A 16,878-nucleotide genomic window follows, 5' to 3' on the forward strand; every position below is an offset into this window, starting at 1 on the left:
GGATATGCATTTGATAGCTGTTCATCGGAAATCATAATTGCCATTACATGGGAAAACCAAAATAAACAAGCTAGCAAAACCTTTAGACATGGCAAAATCAGTAATCCGGTATATTCTTTAAATAAGGAATGCACTGCAACAGCAACAACAACAACAGCTCAGCAACACCAAAAGGCCGGAAAGACCACATGAGTTGACTAACGTGCAGGATGACAGAATTATTTCCATGATTAAGAAAAACAACTTCAAAACTTCTAAACAATTCAAGAATACTCTCAAGGAATTAGACGTATCATGGTCAAGGTCTACAGTCAAGAGACGCCTTTGTGAATGCAAAAAGCACCGGCTGCACTCAAGAACCAAAGGCCAAAGTAGACTTTGTTAGAAATCATGTAACAGAACCTACGCAGGCCTTAAAAAAGTTATTTGGACAGGAGTTCTTTGGATTACGTCATTGGCATGTATGGCTCCCATCGGATCAGGGCCGCTAGTGTTTATTGATAATGTGATTGATGAGTGGGATGTAGCAGGATGAATTGTGTATGTAATGGCACACTGCAATGTCAAAGGAGATGCATAAGCATTTCTCAAGGCAAAGAAATTAGACATTCTTTAATGTCCAAATCAGTCTCAACCCAACAGAGGATGAATTTTATTTATCAAATACAAAATCAAACAAGCAGCACCTGGAAGCTCAACATTTCCTGATATCCATGGACTCTACACTTCCAACAGTCACTGGCTGTAAAGCATTTTTATCCAAGTATTAAAAACAAGATATATATATAAAAGACCATTTCCAGTACTTAACATTTTCATTAAGTGGCAGATCTAACAGAAGAAAACAGGTAAAATGAAAGCTTTAATTCATCCTTCCTTACACTGGTGCATCAAAGATATCATCAAGCTTACATTTGTGATTTCTGTTAAAAAGTTACTGGCAACATAAGGACTAGAGTTTGGAAGCACCAGAGTATTACTTTAGGATGACTAACAGAGCGATTGAAAGAGAGAAGCAGAGAATAAAGGACCGAGCTAACCTTGCCAAAAGGTCTGATGATTGCTGCCCTCTCTTTAGGCTCCCAGCCACAGCCATTAAATCTCTTACACAACTGCTGGCCTTTGCAGTGGCTCCTGACAGCCAAGTCCGCATCATCATGGCATTCAGTGTCACATACAGTGCATAACAGAGAGTCTCGTTAAATAGCACAGTTTTCCGGCCACTAAAGCAGCTGTACGCGCTCTGATAAGCTAAGGCGAAAGGTGCCGGGGCTGAGGCAAAATCATCATCAGTCATCAATCATAACAAAGAATGAACTCCGCAGAGTGATTTCAAATTTGTTTTCCCTTTCTAATTGGGAGCATTTATACAAAAGAAATGAGAGAGAATTACGTTTCTGTAAGAGCCCTATTCATCTTTCAAATAGAGAATAGCTGGATTTAAATGCAGTAGGTGGTTTAATATAATAGAAAGGGCTCTAATTTAAAAAAAATAATCTTTTGTCTTCAGATTAAAGTATGAATCAAAGGATCAGCAGCCATTTGCTGATGCCAGCATCACACTTATTGGCATGCTGGTATTTCATAGACTATCCAGGGAGCAAAGTGGATTAGCCCAACTTGACCTGAAAATTCACAGCAAGTGAAAAGAAGGCAAAGAATTTACTGCGCATAGAATGCCTATAATTATTTGCCTTCTCTCATGAGAAATAGTATTACTGATAATGTTTTTTGATAAAGCAACAGGGCACTGCTTAGTCTGTCACTCCCTATTCTCCCTTCAGTCTTCCAGCAACCAGCTGGAAACTCCTATAATGTGCTATAGGGTCATCACCAAACTTCTCAGCACTTTCTGGATGGATGTTTTCCTCCCACAGCCCTTTGCTACGACCGCACCCAATCAGCGGCGTCCCATCCACTTACAAACCCCCACTTGTAGCCTCGTGCTAAACCTCCCATTTATCACACTGACAGGAGTGGCTTGTGGTTATTGACTGGGAGTGAATTATTTTCCCATCCACAAGCTCAGTTATCAAATTAGATACTGAAGCAAAATGTTTGGAATTTCAAATGAGTGGTGTCAGATGGCTTGTTTTTATCGAAGTGAGCATAAATTACATATAACCAGGAGGGGCTTGTCAGAGAGACTGTGTAAGTGAGAAAATGTGTTTACCTTATAGGTCCTGATGAAATGTGTCTTTTGCATCCTAGTTTGCACAGATCGTGTGTCAACGCAACGCATACTTACCACAAAATATTAGTGTCTGGAAAAAACATGAAGAAGACAACTCAATTGAACTTGAACCAAAACCAAGGCAACAAAAACTTAAAGAATTTGTTCAAGCACAGACTGACTGGCCAGGGACACAAATCGAGAGATTTTTTAGCGGTCTTGGCCCCGACTGGTGATTGGACGCTAGTGTGTCTTCATTGTGAGTGAGGAAGACACAAAGCTCACCAAAATAAACCACAGGGGAAACGTTCTTAACAACAAACCTAATCAGACGCTGAAATGACCTTCACCCAGCTGAACATGGACATTTTAAAGAAGGCAACAAAGGCAAAGTGACGAAAGCCAAAGCTATCCAGAGCTCAGAGCCAGCCACAAGCCAGCAGCCTCGGTATGAGCAAAGAATCAGAGTAATTATGAGGAAAATTAAAGAGATGAGTGAAAAAGAGAAAACTGGTCAATGTCCTGGTCGGGTTAAGTTATAAATATGGAAAATTATGTAAGTACTTGACATTTGTTTTATTGTATAAATCTGATGCACTTGCTGTTGTTTGGTAAGGTAAAATATGTCATGTCATATTTCAACGTGGGTGTAAAGAAACTGCTTTTTCAGTTATTTGTGCCTCCTTATAGTAGAACATTACTTTATTTTCATAATTTTAACTGACAGCAGATCCTGTAATTTACTGCAGTCTGGGGGGAAAAAAAGGAAAAAATTAATTTAATAAGAAAAAAAAAACTGAAGAGAAGTCGGGTTTTGTTCGCACGTCAGTTACAGTACTTACTCACAAACAGCTTCTTCCCCTGGGCCATTCGGACTGTCAATAAACACTATCCCCCCACATCCCCAATAATCTGAGCCACGGTCTGAGTAACCCCCATCACTCAGCCACTCACACACAGACTTTATTCAGTCTTTTCTTTGCACAACTTCGTTTTCTAATGTGTCTCTTGATTGCATATATTTCTCCTGTTTGCTATTTATTCCTGCTGTCTACTATTTCTATTTTATTCTGGCACAGTTGGTGTGGAGCACCCACAATTTCATTGTATATGTACGATGACAATAAAGGGCTTTTCTATTCTATTCTATTTCTTAGAAAGATAAGCGATAAAAATCCGGAAATCAGGTCACACTTAGGCTACGTTCACACTGCAGGCGAAAGCGCATCAAATCCGATTTTTTTGACCCTATGCGACCCATATCCGATCATGGTATGACAGTGTGAAAGGCACAAATCCGATATTTTCAAATCCGATCTGGGTCACTTTCGAATGTGGTACTGAATCCAATACATATCCGATGTTTCAGAAAGCGACTGCTGTTTGAACGGTCACGTCGCATTAAATCCATCTTTTACGTCACTGACACAAAAAAGACACCAATTATCAGCGCAGGAGAAGACATCGTGAACGCTTCCTGGCCATCCAGTGTAGATGTTAGTCAAACTGTTGGGAAGACAACGTGAACATGTTATTTGTACTGTATAATCTGCAGATTCTGACAGAAATCTGCAACTATCCTTTGAAGCACCGCTCCTCTAAAACAGCAATAAGGATAATTATTAGGTTATTTACATTATTATGCAAATAACTAACTTCAAGCAAAAATTGGGAAACGTAAAGTCCAAAGTCTTTATATTAAGGGCCATCAGTCAAACAATACTGTTTGGTCTGGGTCTAAACACAGCGCGTTGTGTATGACGTCTTCTTTTGCGCATGTGGGCCGCTTTGAGCGTTCACACTAGAGCGCGCTTGCTGTCGCATTTTATTTGTAGTGTGAACAGGCAGACAAAAAAATCGGAATTGAGCATTAAGACCTGCAGTGTGAACGTAGCCTTAGAGAAAAATTGGAAATTGGAATCAGATAAGAAAATTGCAATTGGTGCATCACTAATTTTCCAGTCTTTGATCACTTAAGCTAACTAGCTGTGGATTTTAACTTCACATCTAATGAGCAGATATAAAAGTTAGTTGCAAAAAAAAGTGAACAGACCTCCCGCCCAGAATGTGTCCTATTCTCACAACATGAAAAATCAGTTTTAAAAAAAGGCTCTGTAGTTTTCCAATTAAGACAATAAAGACTCACACAGGGGTGTGTGTGTGCGTGTGTGTCTAGGCTGACCTCTGTGGCAGTGACCCAGAACTTTTGATTGATTTGGAAAGTCATTAAAATCCCAGTTGGTGACTTCATATCATCAGCGTGGAGTTTGATGATAAGCCCCCACAAAAAAAGCCTAATTATCAGGTAACCCTGCACACTCATATACACAAAGACACACACTTAATATTAAGCATCACCACACAGCCTCACTCACATGAACACTGCCTCATTTTCTCCCCAACTTACCTATTTGATATTTTCCTTTGAACATGACCTCGCTGCAACATCAAAGGAGAGGCTATTTGACTTCTCACTCATCTGTGTCCGAGTCAATTTTTTGTTCCCTTCGCTAAAAAAAAAAAATGTCATAAGGCCTGATATCATGCATCATTACTGCTTGGGGGAGAACATGCAAAGAATGTTATTACACTCTGTGTTCCAACTGCACAGAAAGGCAACCAGATTGTCTCTAATCAGCAATAAAGAAGTACAGATATTTCAAAAACCACTGCTCGGGGTGGATGAATGACAGCTGTGCAGGGAGCTATGGTGCGTTCGGGAGTCATCATTTTAACAGTGTACTTTCCTGCCTGTGTGCTATCAAGCCTTACATCCTCCCAGACTTAAGATGACTATAAACATGATAGACGTGTTTGTTTACTCCTCAACTCGTTCCACAAGCGACAAAAACTCAGTGACGGGAACAACAATGTTGAGAAGTCTGCGAGCTCTAAGCTGCAGCAGCCAATGAGGAGCTTTAACTGCATCGTGCTTAGCGGCCTGTGTGCAGCTGTTGCCGTGGAACACAGATATACTTCATTATCCTGCCATTCGTCTCGTCTGACGTTGTCAAATTTTGCGTGCACTTCCAAAGTTCTACTGCTTCTGAGAGAAAAATGTAGATACTTCATTACATCCTCTTTAGGAAGGAACTCATGAGAAGGAACCATTAAAAAAAACAAAACAAAAAAAAAAAACACAGAATTTTTTAAAAAAAGGAGAGAAAACATCTGGTTCCTCTTTGCAGCAAATCAGCGTCCTGCTGCTGGATAGACAGAGAAGCCAGAAGAGGATGGATAATTCATTAGGCACGCACTGTTTAATGATGCAAAGCCATTCTGTGAGACAGCAGTGATGACTCAACCAAAAGTAATTCTAGCCACAATCTACTGTACAATAAGTCGCACTCCTCTTGTGGTATTTCCTTTTTTTCGGCGAGGGGTGTGTGTGGGGGTGGGGACTTTTCAAAACAATCTTTGCCTTTGACTTCATTTCTCAAAATGACCTTTATGTTAACTCGCCCTTCTCACAAATACTTGATGATGGAACAAAAAAAAAATATCACAAGTCAGGAAGCAGAATGCAACGCTTCTGTTTTTTCCCCCTTTTCAATATTGAGATGTAGAGAGTGTTTTGAGTTTTCCTTAAAAACATTGAAGTTGAACAAAGTGAGCAATGTGAAAATGTCAGCAGAAAATGGATGAAATGTAAGATCAAATACACACAAGTATATTTGAAAAGATTTACTGAGCACTCCACGTACATTACGTGTAATCTCACTGTTAAATAAAGGAATCTCTGCATGTAAATGGTCTGTACTCGTGTCCTTTAACTTTAAGTGCTTAAAATGTGTTTCTCATTCACTCATTTTCACACACAAACACACAATGCTTGCAGAGCTGTCACATGAGGACCTTGCCTGGTATTGGGAGGGACTTGGTGAGCATCTTGTCAAAGGACACTTGAGCTCATGGTGAGGTCAGAGATCAAACCACCAAATCTATAACAGCAGTGGACAACCTGCTGTACCTGTTGTATATGTTAGTCTGTCTGCTCTTTGCCAATCTTGATCACCAGTCAATCCTATTCAAAACTTGGCACATGTGTTGCTCAAGATCTAATCCTAGTGTCAAGTTTGTAAATATTTGGATAAGAGATGCTCCCAGCAAAAGCACTGCAAGGGGACAGATAACGCCACACTCCTGTGTCCTCGTATTTAAGTCCACAGATGAGATAACAGAGTTCAGAATTAAACCTTAACTGAACATGACTGCACTACATATTAATATCAATGAATTAAACTTGCTTTAAAAATATAAAATTTCAGTAATTTTGTGGTAGTAATAACTGTCACAATGTCTAACACCCATGGAGCTCATAAGCTTAGATACAAAGAGGTATCAGTATTTTCAGTGGAAAAATAAACACAGTGGGTAAAAACTCAAGATTACTGCCTTTTGTCAGAATGCAGCATCCCCAGTTAAAGGCGGAAAAGCACCAATATATTGTTGTCTGGCAGATAAAGCCACTGCATACCCTTAAATCTTTGTTTTACTCTCTTAAGAAACTTAAGAGCCCCTAAGGGACACGCTTTCAATCTGCTGTGAAAACAGCTGTTAAGCATCTCAGGAGCTTGGCCATTTCCAGAAGAGTCCGTTCGGGTGACTATCAAATTTGATCAGCCTGCTACATATGGCATTTCACACCTTACTAGACAGCCATTCACTCAAAGATTATGTTAATATAGTAGTAAGTGAACTATCGATAGAAAGTCTGTGTGAGGAAATTAAAGCTATGCATCATCCTCACCTTTACATTCATTTGATTTGTTTCCACAGCGTGTTTTAAGCTGCAGAGAGTGCATCTCCCACCGGTTTCAAAAGCCTGACACTGGCACAGACACTGCCTGCATTCCTGAGCTGGTAAAGAAGCATATTTTGGGATTATTGCACCAACACATCATTTGCCAATTTCCCAAGGCAATCACACAGAGACCAAAAGTATGATAACATGCCGCCATGGACATCCTGACAAAAAGTTAATGGGCTAATGGATTAAACAGCACGGCATGGTCCCTTTTAATTATGACTGAATATTTCTTGGTTCATTTGCTTTGACCCTCTTCTTTTACAGTGTTGTTGTTATTAAATTGTGTTTCTCCTATGTGAGAACAACAACTTTTCACATTATATGAAGCAAATTTTGCCATCTGCTCAGAACTTAGTAAAGTAATTAAATCAAGATCAGATACGGTACTGCATTTGAACATGCAAATGTGACGCACTGGTTATACATCTTGAGCTGTCTTCCTGCTCTTTTAATTTAAAGCAGCTTTTTACACATTCACACTACAGCAAACGTGACACTGCATTCACTGCTGCACATAACAAGTACCAATTCATAATAAAGTCACCCCAAAGCCCTTTGCATTGTGGATTAAAGATGCTAATATATTAGAGTAAAAAACCCAATGAGCAGGCGATCTATTACGAGCAAGCACTTGGCAACAGTGGGACAGAAAAAGTCCCTTTCAGCAGGAAGAAAACTCCAGCAAAACCAGGTTCAAGGAGGGGCAGCTATTTGCCCCAACCAGTTGGTGGTGATGGGAAAAAGAAGATAGCAAACGGAAACAGGAGAACAGGCCTAACTATAAGCTTTGTCAAAGTGAGATCAGTGATGATCAGTAAAGGGCATGAAGAGGAATATGGAGGTCATAGTTTGTTATGCCATGGCAGCCTTACAGGATAACAGCACTGGTTAACATAACATGTTGGTATAGACCACCTAAGACGTAGTTAAAGACTGAGATGAATAGTGAAACAGTTTTCTTTGTATAAGAACTTTGATGGGAACTCCGTACAAGATATCTTCTTTTCACCACCCAAGACTGTTGACATAATCTGCAAATATTGTTGGAAACATGAGATGATGCACATCATGGTCCCGAGTGCAGCTGTCCAGGGTATAATAGCTCACTGAAAGACATATCACCATCTTAGTCACAGTTAATCCTTCTCAACACACAGATAAGTCTTTGAATCAAAAGCATGTATTGATCATATACATTGTGAAATTTCTGAAAGACAAAAGATAAATCGTGGTAATATTTCAATGTAAAATCTAAAAGACTCTTTGATCATTGAAATTCGTAGAGATTCTATTAAGTGTCTAGAAATAGATTTAAGGTTTTACTTCTTTTCAACAATGCAATGTCATTTTTCGGTGGATAATATAGAGAAAAATGTTCCGTCTATTTAAATTTCAAACATCATCATCAGTAATAATAATGGCTAAAGATAGTACCAAAAAGATGGCACTGGCAGTGGCACAGAACTACAAAATTAGTGGGCCATGTGTTCATTAGTAACATTAGCCTATGGACTAACTAAGAGCTTGACCTTGTCTTCAAGACCACATCCATCTGAAAACATGTCTGCTGCTGTTGATACACACTAGCACAGCTCAATAACCTGAATTTCCCCCAAAAGTGACCACTGGGGGGGTGGATGTGTTTAGCGTTTTCAAATAAATTAAATACTTTACATTGTATGCACATAGCTCTGTGGATAATAGGTATGATAAAACGGATGCTATCATGCACAGATTCTCAATAATTCTAAAAAGTGAAGTAATAACTTGCAATCGTATACAGTTTTATAAACTGAAAAGTCTGCTTGGATAGCAAAGCAAACATTATGAATATAAAATAACCGAGGAAGAAAGACGCCACAATGCTGCCTGTTTTCGGAAAGACAAATCCAGGGCAGAAACGCCGCAGCAACAACAGTGTATTTTTGACAATGTCGACAAAAACATATTGCTGATTCCTTCTTTGACTCATGCAAATTGCACAGCGGCAAAAGCAACAATGCTTCCTCAGTACCAGTAATGTGAGTTGACATATTCGCATCTGCTGTAATGTTCTCTCTATATGATGCCAAGATCATTAGCTGTTATAGCTGTGAAAATGAACAGAGTGATGAATGACTTGCTGTTCTGCTGCTATGCAGGTACTTTTTTTTTCTTTTTAATTTGATGCTGCTAATACAATATTTGAATGAGAGATGATTGCTCGCAATAAACTCGTCAAGTTGCTTATGTTATTGTGGAATGTGGATGCTGTGTGTCTGCACATCATAAAAAGAGAAGAGCCTGAAACTTGACCCCACTATCACCTGGTTCCAAGCAAGCAGCGTGGGGAAAAACCCACAAAAAACATGGATGGGCTGAGTCAGAATGTGTAGTTTGCTGCTGAAGCTGCTTTTGTGTCCTTCCACCATCAAACCCAGCATGCCCTGCATACAAGCTGAGCCTAACCTGCACACAACATCAGCACTTCTGCTGTTCACACGCACACTACTGAATGTGACACAAACACACACATCATGGTGTTAGTACAGCTGCCATCGAAGATATAAATCCCAAGCCGTGCACATGTGCCGTTGTGGAACCACAGTGTGTTATAGATGCCACCCTTCTGGAGGGGTTTGCAGCAAACTGGCAATTTTCCATTGCATCCTTTTTCACGTGCTCTGTCACTCAACCTGTCACCATGGAGATGAGCTGTGTCTCATGCTGGAGTGCATACACTGCAGCATACAGCAGCAGAGGCGAGCACCGCTGACTCTGTCACACCTCACATGCAATCAGAAGCACGCCTTTAAACCAGCAGAGCAATAAAGAGCACTAAATCCAAGTCCCCAAATCTGGCTCTGTTCTACAGCCAATAGCGTTGTGCTTTTAATACTGTGAGTTGTAGTGGTCAATAAATGCGCCCCAACCTGAGTGTCACCTTACTTAAGACACAGCATGACACTCAATGAGAGGAGGCCTGAGGAGAAAAAGTTAGCTGCAGCACGTAAAGGGCAACTGCCACTTCAGATAAGTGTCCTGAGTGGAGACTGAATGGGATCACACCGAGGAGTGGAGCAAAGCAGGGGGTCAACACAAAGGCCACACACTGTCACTCATATATAACATGTGCAGTATGACATTAACATAGATATCAATGAGCAAGAAAGCAAGAAAGAAGGCAGCATGTAACATTTCATATTTAAATAAAAATACATGTAATCATCGAGGATTGACTGTGTTTTCTGCTGATAACTGCATCATGAAGAGGAGTGTAATACAATGCAAGACAGCGCAGAGAGGGCAGCTTAACTGTTTTTACTACAGTAGGGCACAGATACAGGATACAAGGAAAGCAGCAATGTAACGGATCTATTTGGGTAACTAAAGTTAAGCAACAGCAGTATTTAACTGTGAGTAAAAACTTTAAACACGGCATCTTTAGATTTTCTGCAAAGTTTTCATAATTTAGACTTGGCATCTGTTAAAATCAAGGTCAACAGATATATATATGTGTATATTTGTTTTCTTACTGTGAGATTTGGGACTTCCTTTATGATCACTCGGAGGAAGGTCCGCGAATTGCACCCGGTGTCCCGACATGTCTGTTACAGGCTCTCAGGTCAGAGCTCCAGGACTTCACCGCTCTTCTCTGTGCTGTTTTAAAAGTAACAGCCAACTTCCGAGCAGGGGGCTGGTGGGGTGGGGAGGCTTCACCGCGTCGAGGTGACCGCGTCGCCGTCCGTGTTGCGCGTGGGAATCCTTCGACACTACACACCGGAGACGGGCGTCCGTGGATGACTTTCCCTCTGCCCCCTGTGCGTCTCTGAGCTGACTGTGTGCCAGTACTGCGGTGAAGCAGCCAGCTCGGTCCAACTCTCACCTGCCCCTCTGCTCTAAGAAGCCTTGTGAACGTAGTAGACTCGCAGGAGCAGGAGAGGCACTATCCCTCCCCCCGTATTAAAAATCATAAAACTTTTCCCCACACACACAAATGACGATGACTGCAGCGTTACGTCATCACTGTAAAGAATCCATAATAAAGTTTAAATCGGGGGCTGTAAAAACACAATAATGTTGGATTTTCATACCACATATCATATTTTCCGACACTTTGAACATTTTCCAGCTGCCAGAGTCAGGAACCTCTTAATCAATGTTCAAAATCTAACTTGGGTGGTCTTAGAAATTATAAATGTAAAACTTTATAAACCCCCATTTCTCCCAGTCATCGCATCCCGTGATACCAAAACATGCCATTTCACATTTTTGAAGACCACTGCGCAGTCACTTTAACTCTGCGTATTGTATCCGATAATCCAACGCTGTAATCTGTTTTTAAAAGAATACAAATACCTTTATTGATACCTTGTCTGAGCATCTGGGAGCATACAGTGCCACCTAACGGAAGGAAGGCGCAATATTTATCAGTACATGAGTTTTTCATAAATTACACATATGGCTTTAAAAAGCAGCTGAATAAGTTTCTCTATATGTCTTTGTCATGTTCACGAAACAGGATACTGTGATCATAAAGGGATGGACATGGTCAGGAACAATACTCAGGCAGCCTGCAGCAATTAAATGACACTCAGTTTGTACTTATCAGCCCAAAGTGTGCAAAGAAGACATCTCCCTCGCCCTTACACAACCAGCCAGAAGTGTTGATAGAAGGCAGGATGGATCCATGCTTTAATGTTGTTTACACCAAACGGCAGAAGCAAAAGAAAATGAGACTCATAGCATTCGTTCATTGCAGCATTTTTCCAGTTTTCTGCTGTGTCTCATTTTGGTGAGCCCGTGTAACTTTTGGCTGTTCTTAACTTAAAGGAGCAACACCCAGTGTGGTCTTCTGTTTGCTGTAGCCCAACCGCTTCGAGGTTCAAGGTTTTGCACATTTAGCGATGCTCTTCTTACTCGGTTGTAATGACAGGTGTTGAACTCCAGGCCTCGAGGGCCGGTGTCCTGCAGGTTTTAGATGTGTCCTTGATCCATCGCAGCTGATTCAAATGGCTAAATGACCTCCTCAACATGTCTTAAAGTTCTCCAGAGGCCTGGTAATGAACTAATCGTTTGATTCAGGTGTGTTGATTCAGGGTGAGATCTAAAACCTGCAGGACACCGGCCCTCGAGGCCTGGAGTTCGACACCCCTTGATGTGACTGGTGTATTTCATTCCTTGGCCTTTCTCCTCCAACCTCTGGTATTTTGGCTGGAGGACTTAAACTCACTCGACTTTTTTCTCTTTCAGAGCATTCTCTGTAAACCCCAGCGATCCCATCCCATTAGATAAGCAAGTCTGAAATACCGAGACCAGCCAGTCTGGCACCAACAGCAATGCCACGTTCATAGACACTTCTACCCATTCTGACCCTCAGTTTGAACTTCAGCAGGTTTTTGATCATGTCTAGATGCCTAAATGCACTCAGGTGTTGATAAATAGATATTTGTATCCGTGAGCATCTGAACAGATGTAGCTAATGAAGTGACCGGCAAGTGTATTTAGAACAGCAGACATTAATGTGAAATGCCAAAAAGGAAAGTATTATTACAATATGAATACATCCATATGTTGAGATTAGCTTATAGTATTTGCAAGCTGTATTTGGGTGGTTTGCTTTCCTTTTATATAGTTTTTAGGAAATCAAGCAGAATCTACAGTTTTTAAAAAAGAAAACAATTACAGAAGAAATGACATTTTGGCCTATACCGTGACTGTGCACCCTTTATTTAAGCTTTAACATAGCTCAGTACACAGAGCACATTCCCTTGTACTCTGTGTATTGAAGCCGTGGTCCCTTAATACACCGAGTTCGGCAGCCTGACCTGATTGAAAGGCTGCAGGGTCACTACATCATGTAATAAATTCCCAACATCACTTTTCACTTTAGGACACTGGTGAGTGGAGGATGACTGCAGCATGAACTGTGGTGGTTATGGACTGCCTTACACCTAAGATGAAACAGTGGATATCGCTAAAGCTGAATAACAAATTTATGAAAATGTAGGCGATAAACAAATAGTGGGACAACGAGCATGTAAATTAAAAATGAAGCCACTGCAAGTTAGTGTGTTTTTGTCTTAACTTTATTTTGAAATTCTTTGTCAAATGTCGAAAAAGTACTGGAATAATGGAAAATGAACAGTTGAATCATTCTCGCAGACACAAACCAAGCACTGTGAACTACTCTTAGAGGAATTTTGTGCAAATGAGTAGCTAAACACATGGAAAATGCAAACCAGATTTCTCTTTGTCTGAAAATATTGGGCAGTTGCCAAAGCATGAGAAGCACGACAAAAAAAAAAAAAAAACTGGTCAACTGAGAGAGAGCAAATAAAAATAGTACACTCCAAAAGCACTCAGCCACATCTGAACAGCATTAGAGAATTTCACTCATGTCAACATCACCCAAACTATCAAGAACAGACTCACACACTGTCAAACTCTTTCGGAGACAACTAGCGCTAATTTCAAAACGCTGGCATAGACATGAACCAAAGTATGTGCACTGCACGTCTTTTTGCTCCTTAAAAAATCCTTAAAAAACAATAATTTAAAGCACGTAGAAACAAAGCAGAACCATTCATCTCTATTCCTCTGTAATGCGCTGTATTTCGTTTACACGAACCCATTCTGCTCAATGTACATTTTGGATAATGAGGCTGCCATCGACTTTGCCAGTTCCTCGTCCCGTTTCTTTTGCATCTGCGAGTTTCGGCACCAGTCCTCATACTCTGGGTTGGGCAGACACCTGTCCAAGAGAACGTCATAGTGACCGTTGCTCAGCCAACTCAGCCAGATAGCCGGTTTGGAAGGATCCTCCTCTCCAAGAAAGTGCACCATGGTGGAGACAGTGGGACTCTCCAAGCTGCCCCCTGTTGTGAGGTGGATGTTGACATTCAGCATCTGGCTCATGGCGAGAAGCTCGGGGTAACCGGCCCAAGTGCCGTCCTGCGCTGCATTGATCAGGAATTCCCCCACATCCTCTTCAATGATAGGGTTGAACTCGTCAAGGTGGTCAGCGATGTGGTGCACCGTCCGCTCCCTCAGCTCTGCATGTCTCGACTGGTCCCCGTATGTGGCTTTAGACACAGCCCTGTACAGACAGTTGCCATCTGGAATGATTTGATACCTGTATTTGTGCCTCTCCTGGAGGTACTTATTTTGCTTTTCCACTTCAGCCAGGTATCGGGCGACTTTGTCGTTGATTTCCCCTCTCTCCTGGACTCTCTGTGGAGGGGACTCCTGCAGAACACTGAGCTCAAAAGCCCGTCTCTCTTCTGATGCTGGAGCAGCTTTGGCCGTGCTCATTAAGCTAAAATCTTCTTTTATGAGACCCTTAGGCTGTACTGCCTTGGGGGGAACCAGCTCCTCGTCTTTCAATGAGGCCCACGTCTTGCTTCTGAAGGGGGTAATAGTTAGTGAAATTCCATCATCCCCACCTGAAGTTTCCACCATTCTCTTGTATTCTTCTATTCTGGGTCCACTGGTGTTGTTGCTGTTGGTAAGCTGATTTCCAGTCAGTTCTGGGCAGTCTGGGAAAAGCTCATCTGTCCCATTGCTCAATTGATCTATCAAGTCCACTATCACATCAGGGTCGCAGTCATTACAGAGTAAAGTTTCACCGCTATGAGAGTCTGGGGAAGGTGGTTTGACTTTGGATTCCCTCATAACATGCACAGGCACAGACCTCTCCACTCCATCAGGTCTCCGGATTAAAATTTCAGCAGTCGAGGTGAAGTAAATTGGCCTCATGGTTGAAGCTTCGTAACACGACAAGGCAGGCATGTTTGCGGAAGACACAGACTCGCTCACCGGATCACCGTTGGTCGCTGAAGTTGCGTCTGGTTGAGTAAATCCCGGCCTGTCAGCACCAGAGGAACTTGCCCCGTTCAAACGCGCAGAAGCGGTCAACAAAGTTATTGTAACTTTGCGAGACGACCTCGGGTAGTGTGTCAGCACACTGTTGTACAACTGCATTTTGAAAGAGTCCTTTATACTGAACGGCGCGGCTGGGCTGTTACGGAAAGATGACAACAATAGCTAAAAATACTCTCCGTGTCATCAACAACAGCAAAGTTGTAGGGAAGGTTTCCATGGCTCTGAGTCCCGCTGTCATTGACACACAGAGACGACTAGACTGTCCAGTTTAGTCCTCTTGCGTCATTTGCAGTTGGGGTGCCTCCCTAATTTTAGACTCCAAACTGTAACAGGACCCAGTCCTCTTCGACAGAATCAAGTCCGACGAAATAAAGCCAAAAAACACTTTTCAGTTGAATTATTTCAAAATAAAATTCATGGTTTACGCACACGTGCGCCTTCGTTATGAGCGATCATGCTTTACTGCCTTAGATCAATGAGCAAAAGTTTCTTTAAAAAAGTCAAACTTTTAAAAAAAAATTTCATGCTGATAAACAGGAAAAGATGCTTTAACTTTAAAGTGCAAAAAATCCTTACAAAATAGTGAACGTTTTTATTTTTATGTTTTAAGAAGTCTCATAACTAGTTCACTAAGAATACCACGTTTACTGGGTTTTAATTTACTTTCAAAAAAGTCCATTGTGGTGTTGCTTTCATTCAAATAGCCACATAATCATCAAATACACTTTCTTCCTCTTTACTAACATGATGACTTGAAATGAAATGAGCACTTCAAATGACAAGGTAATCTAAATAAAAACAGCGCATCCAATTACTCGCTTTAGAATAGCAAAGTGTTAATTAAAGCAGATGTTCGTAAAGCTCAGTTTTAGTGTAATTAGGCCTAGGATTTTTATTTATTGATTTATTGCGAATGAACTGGAACAAAGGAAAAACACAGTCCGCCATAAATCCCGGATATGGGAACAATTTACCAGATTATGGTTGAACCTCATCATTTTGTGAACCCTAAAGTATTCTGATTCTGATATTTGAACCACAACAATCTTATTTTGAAAGAAAAAAACCACCAGTTTCCTGTACAGTTGTAGCTGTCTGTAAATTCACACAGCTCTCCACGGGCGTCCTGACTGAAGCCGCGATGCTCGTGGACAAATGTGAAGGATTTGATGCGTCACAGTCAAATGAGTCGAGTGACACAACAGTAAAGCAGCAGAGCTACCGCTCAGCTAATTAACGTGTCTATTCTTTAAACAAAGCGTTTTACATTCGTTTCCCCTCTAAACAGACTTATGTGGTTCTTGTTATTAATCCTACAAAATAAACATAAAAACATTCATTAAACAAGTGCAGTGTTATCTCGGTCTGGAAAGTATAAAACAAACACTGAGCTTTATTTGTCGTCTTACATCACCACTGAATTCCCGTCATAGTAAGTGTAGATATTAATAAAAGAAATGACTCAAAAGAGCTCGCCAAATGTGTTGATTATACAGAAAGCATGAAATGCTCAACGTTTAAAATTAGTCATCAGTACAGCTAGTCTATCAGACTAAATGACTATTAATATTACTGCTATTATTAATTACAAAAATCAGCCAATCAATAAATATCATTTGATCTATTTTAATGTCACAACTGATGGGAAGCATACCTAGTATCTGACAGTAGCTGGCTTTGGCCTGCCAAACTTAGTCGTCTCTATTTTTAACAGTGACTGAGCTGGAAAACACACTCAGGCTGCTTGTGTTTGATTATAAAAATATTACTTCAGTGAGTGGGTGTACATTTATAGCAGCAAAAAAAACCCCCAAAAAACATTAACATTAATAATCAGTAAAGGTGACTGTTTATTTTTGTTTTGTTTTAATATGCTGTAATAGTATACTGAGACATAATAACACTTTCTAATACGGCCTGTGACTAAAGGTGAAATTCCCCTTGACTTTCCATGTATTTGACCTGAAATTACAATGTAATTGCATTAACCGACAAATACAACAGAGTAAGGAGGTAATAATTCAAGTATTTA

General features: G+C 40.8%; 2 protein-coding genes across 2 annotated transcripts in view; both read right to left on the reverse strand.

Annotated features, from left to right (window-relative positions):
- The window catches only part of kiaa1217 (KIAA1217 ortholog), a 117,561-nt gene extending 106,641 nt beyond the window's left edge, over positions 1 to 10,920 (reverse strand). Inside the window, exon 1 of the mRNA XM_005722753.1 lies at positions 10,499 to 10,920. Coding sequence (XP_005722810.1) covers positions 10,499 to 10,568 — 70 coding nt within the window. The 5' untranslated portion in view covers positions 10,569 to 10,920. The remainder of the gene's footprint in view (positions 1 to 10,498) is intronic.
- Positions 10,921 to 13,029: 2,109 nt separating this feature from the next.
- otud1 (OTU deubiquitinase 1) lies at positions 13,030 to 15,189 on the reverse strand. The gene has a single exon (XM_005722763.2). It carries the CDS (start codon positions 14,943 to 14,945, stop codon positions 13,584 to 13,586), a length of 1,362 nt encoding a protein of 453 aa, XP_005722820.1. The 5' UTR covers positions 14,946 to 15,189; the 3' UTR covers positions 13,030 to 13,583.
- Between the last annotated feature and the right edge of the window lie 1,689 nt (positions 15,190 to 16,878).

The sequence above is a fragment of the Pundamilia nyererei genome, unplaced genomic scaffold, assembly GCF_000239375.1.
Source record: "Pundamilia nyererei isolate P.nyererei 1_Seehausen unplaced genomic scaffold, PunNye1.0 scaffold00007, whole genome shotgun sequence".
NCBI classification, from domain to species: Eukaryota; Metazoa; Chordata; class Actinopteri; order Cichliformes; family Cichlidae; genus Pundamilia; species Pundamilia nyererei.

Bases quoted from the DNA above. Each gene is read 5' to 3' on its own strand.
- otud1 (XM_005722763.2), bottom strand. From the start codon at position 14,945: ATGCAGTTGTACAACAGTGTGCTGACACACTACCCGAGGTCGTCTCGC.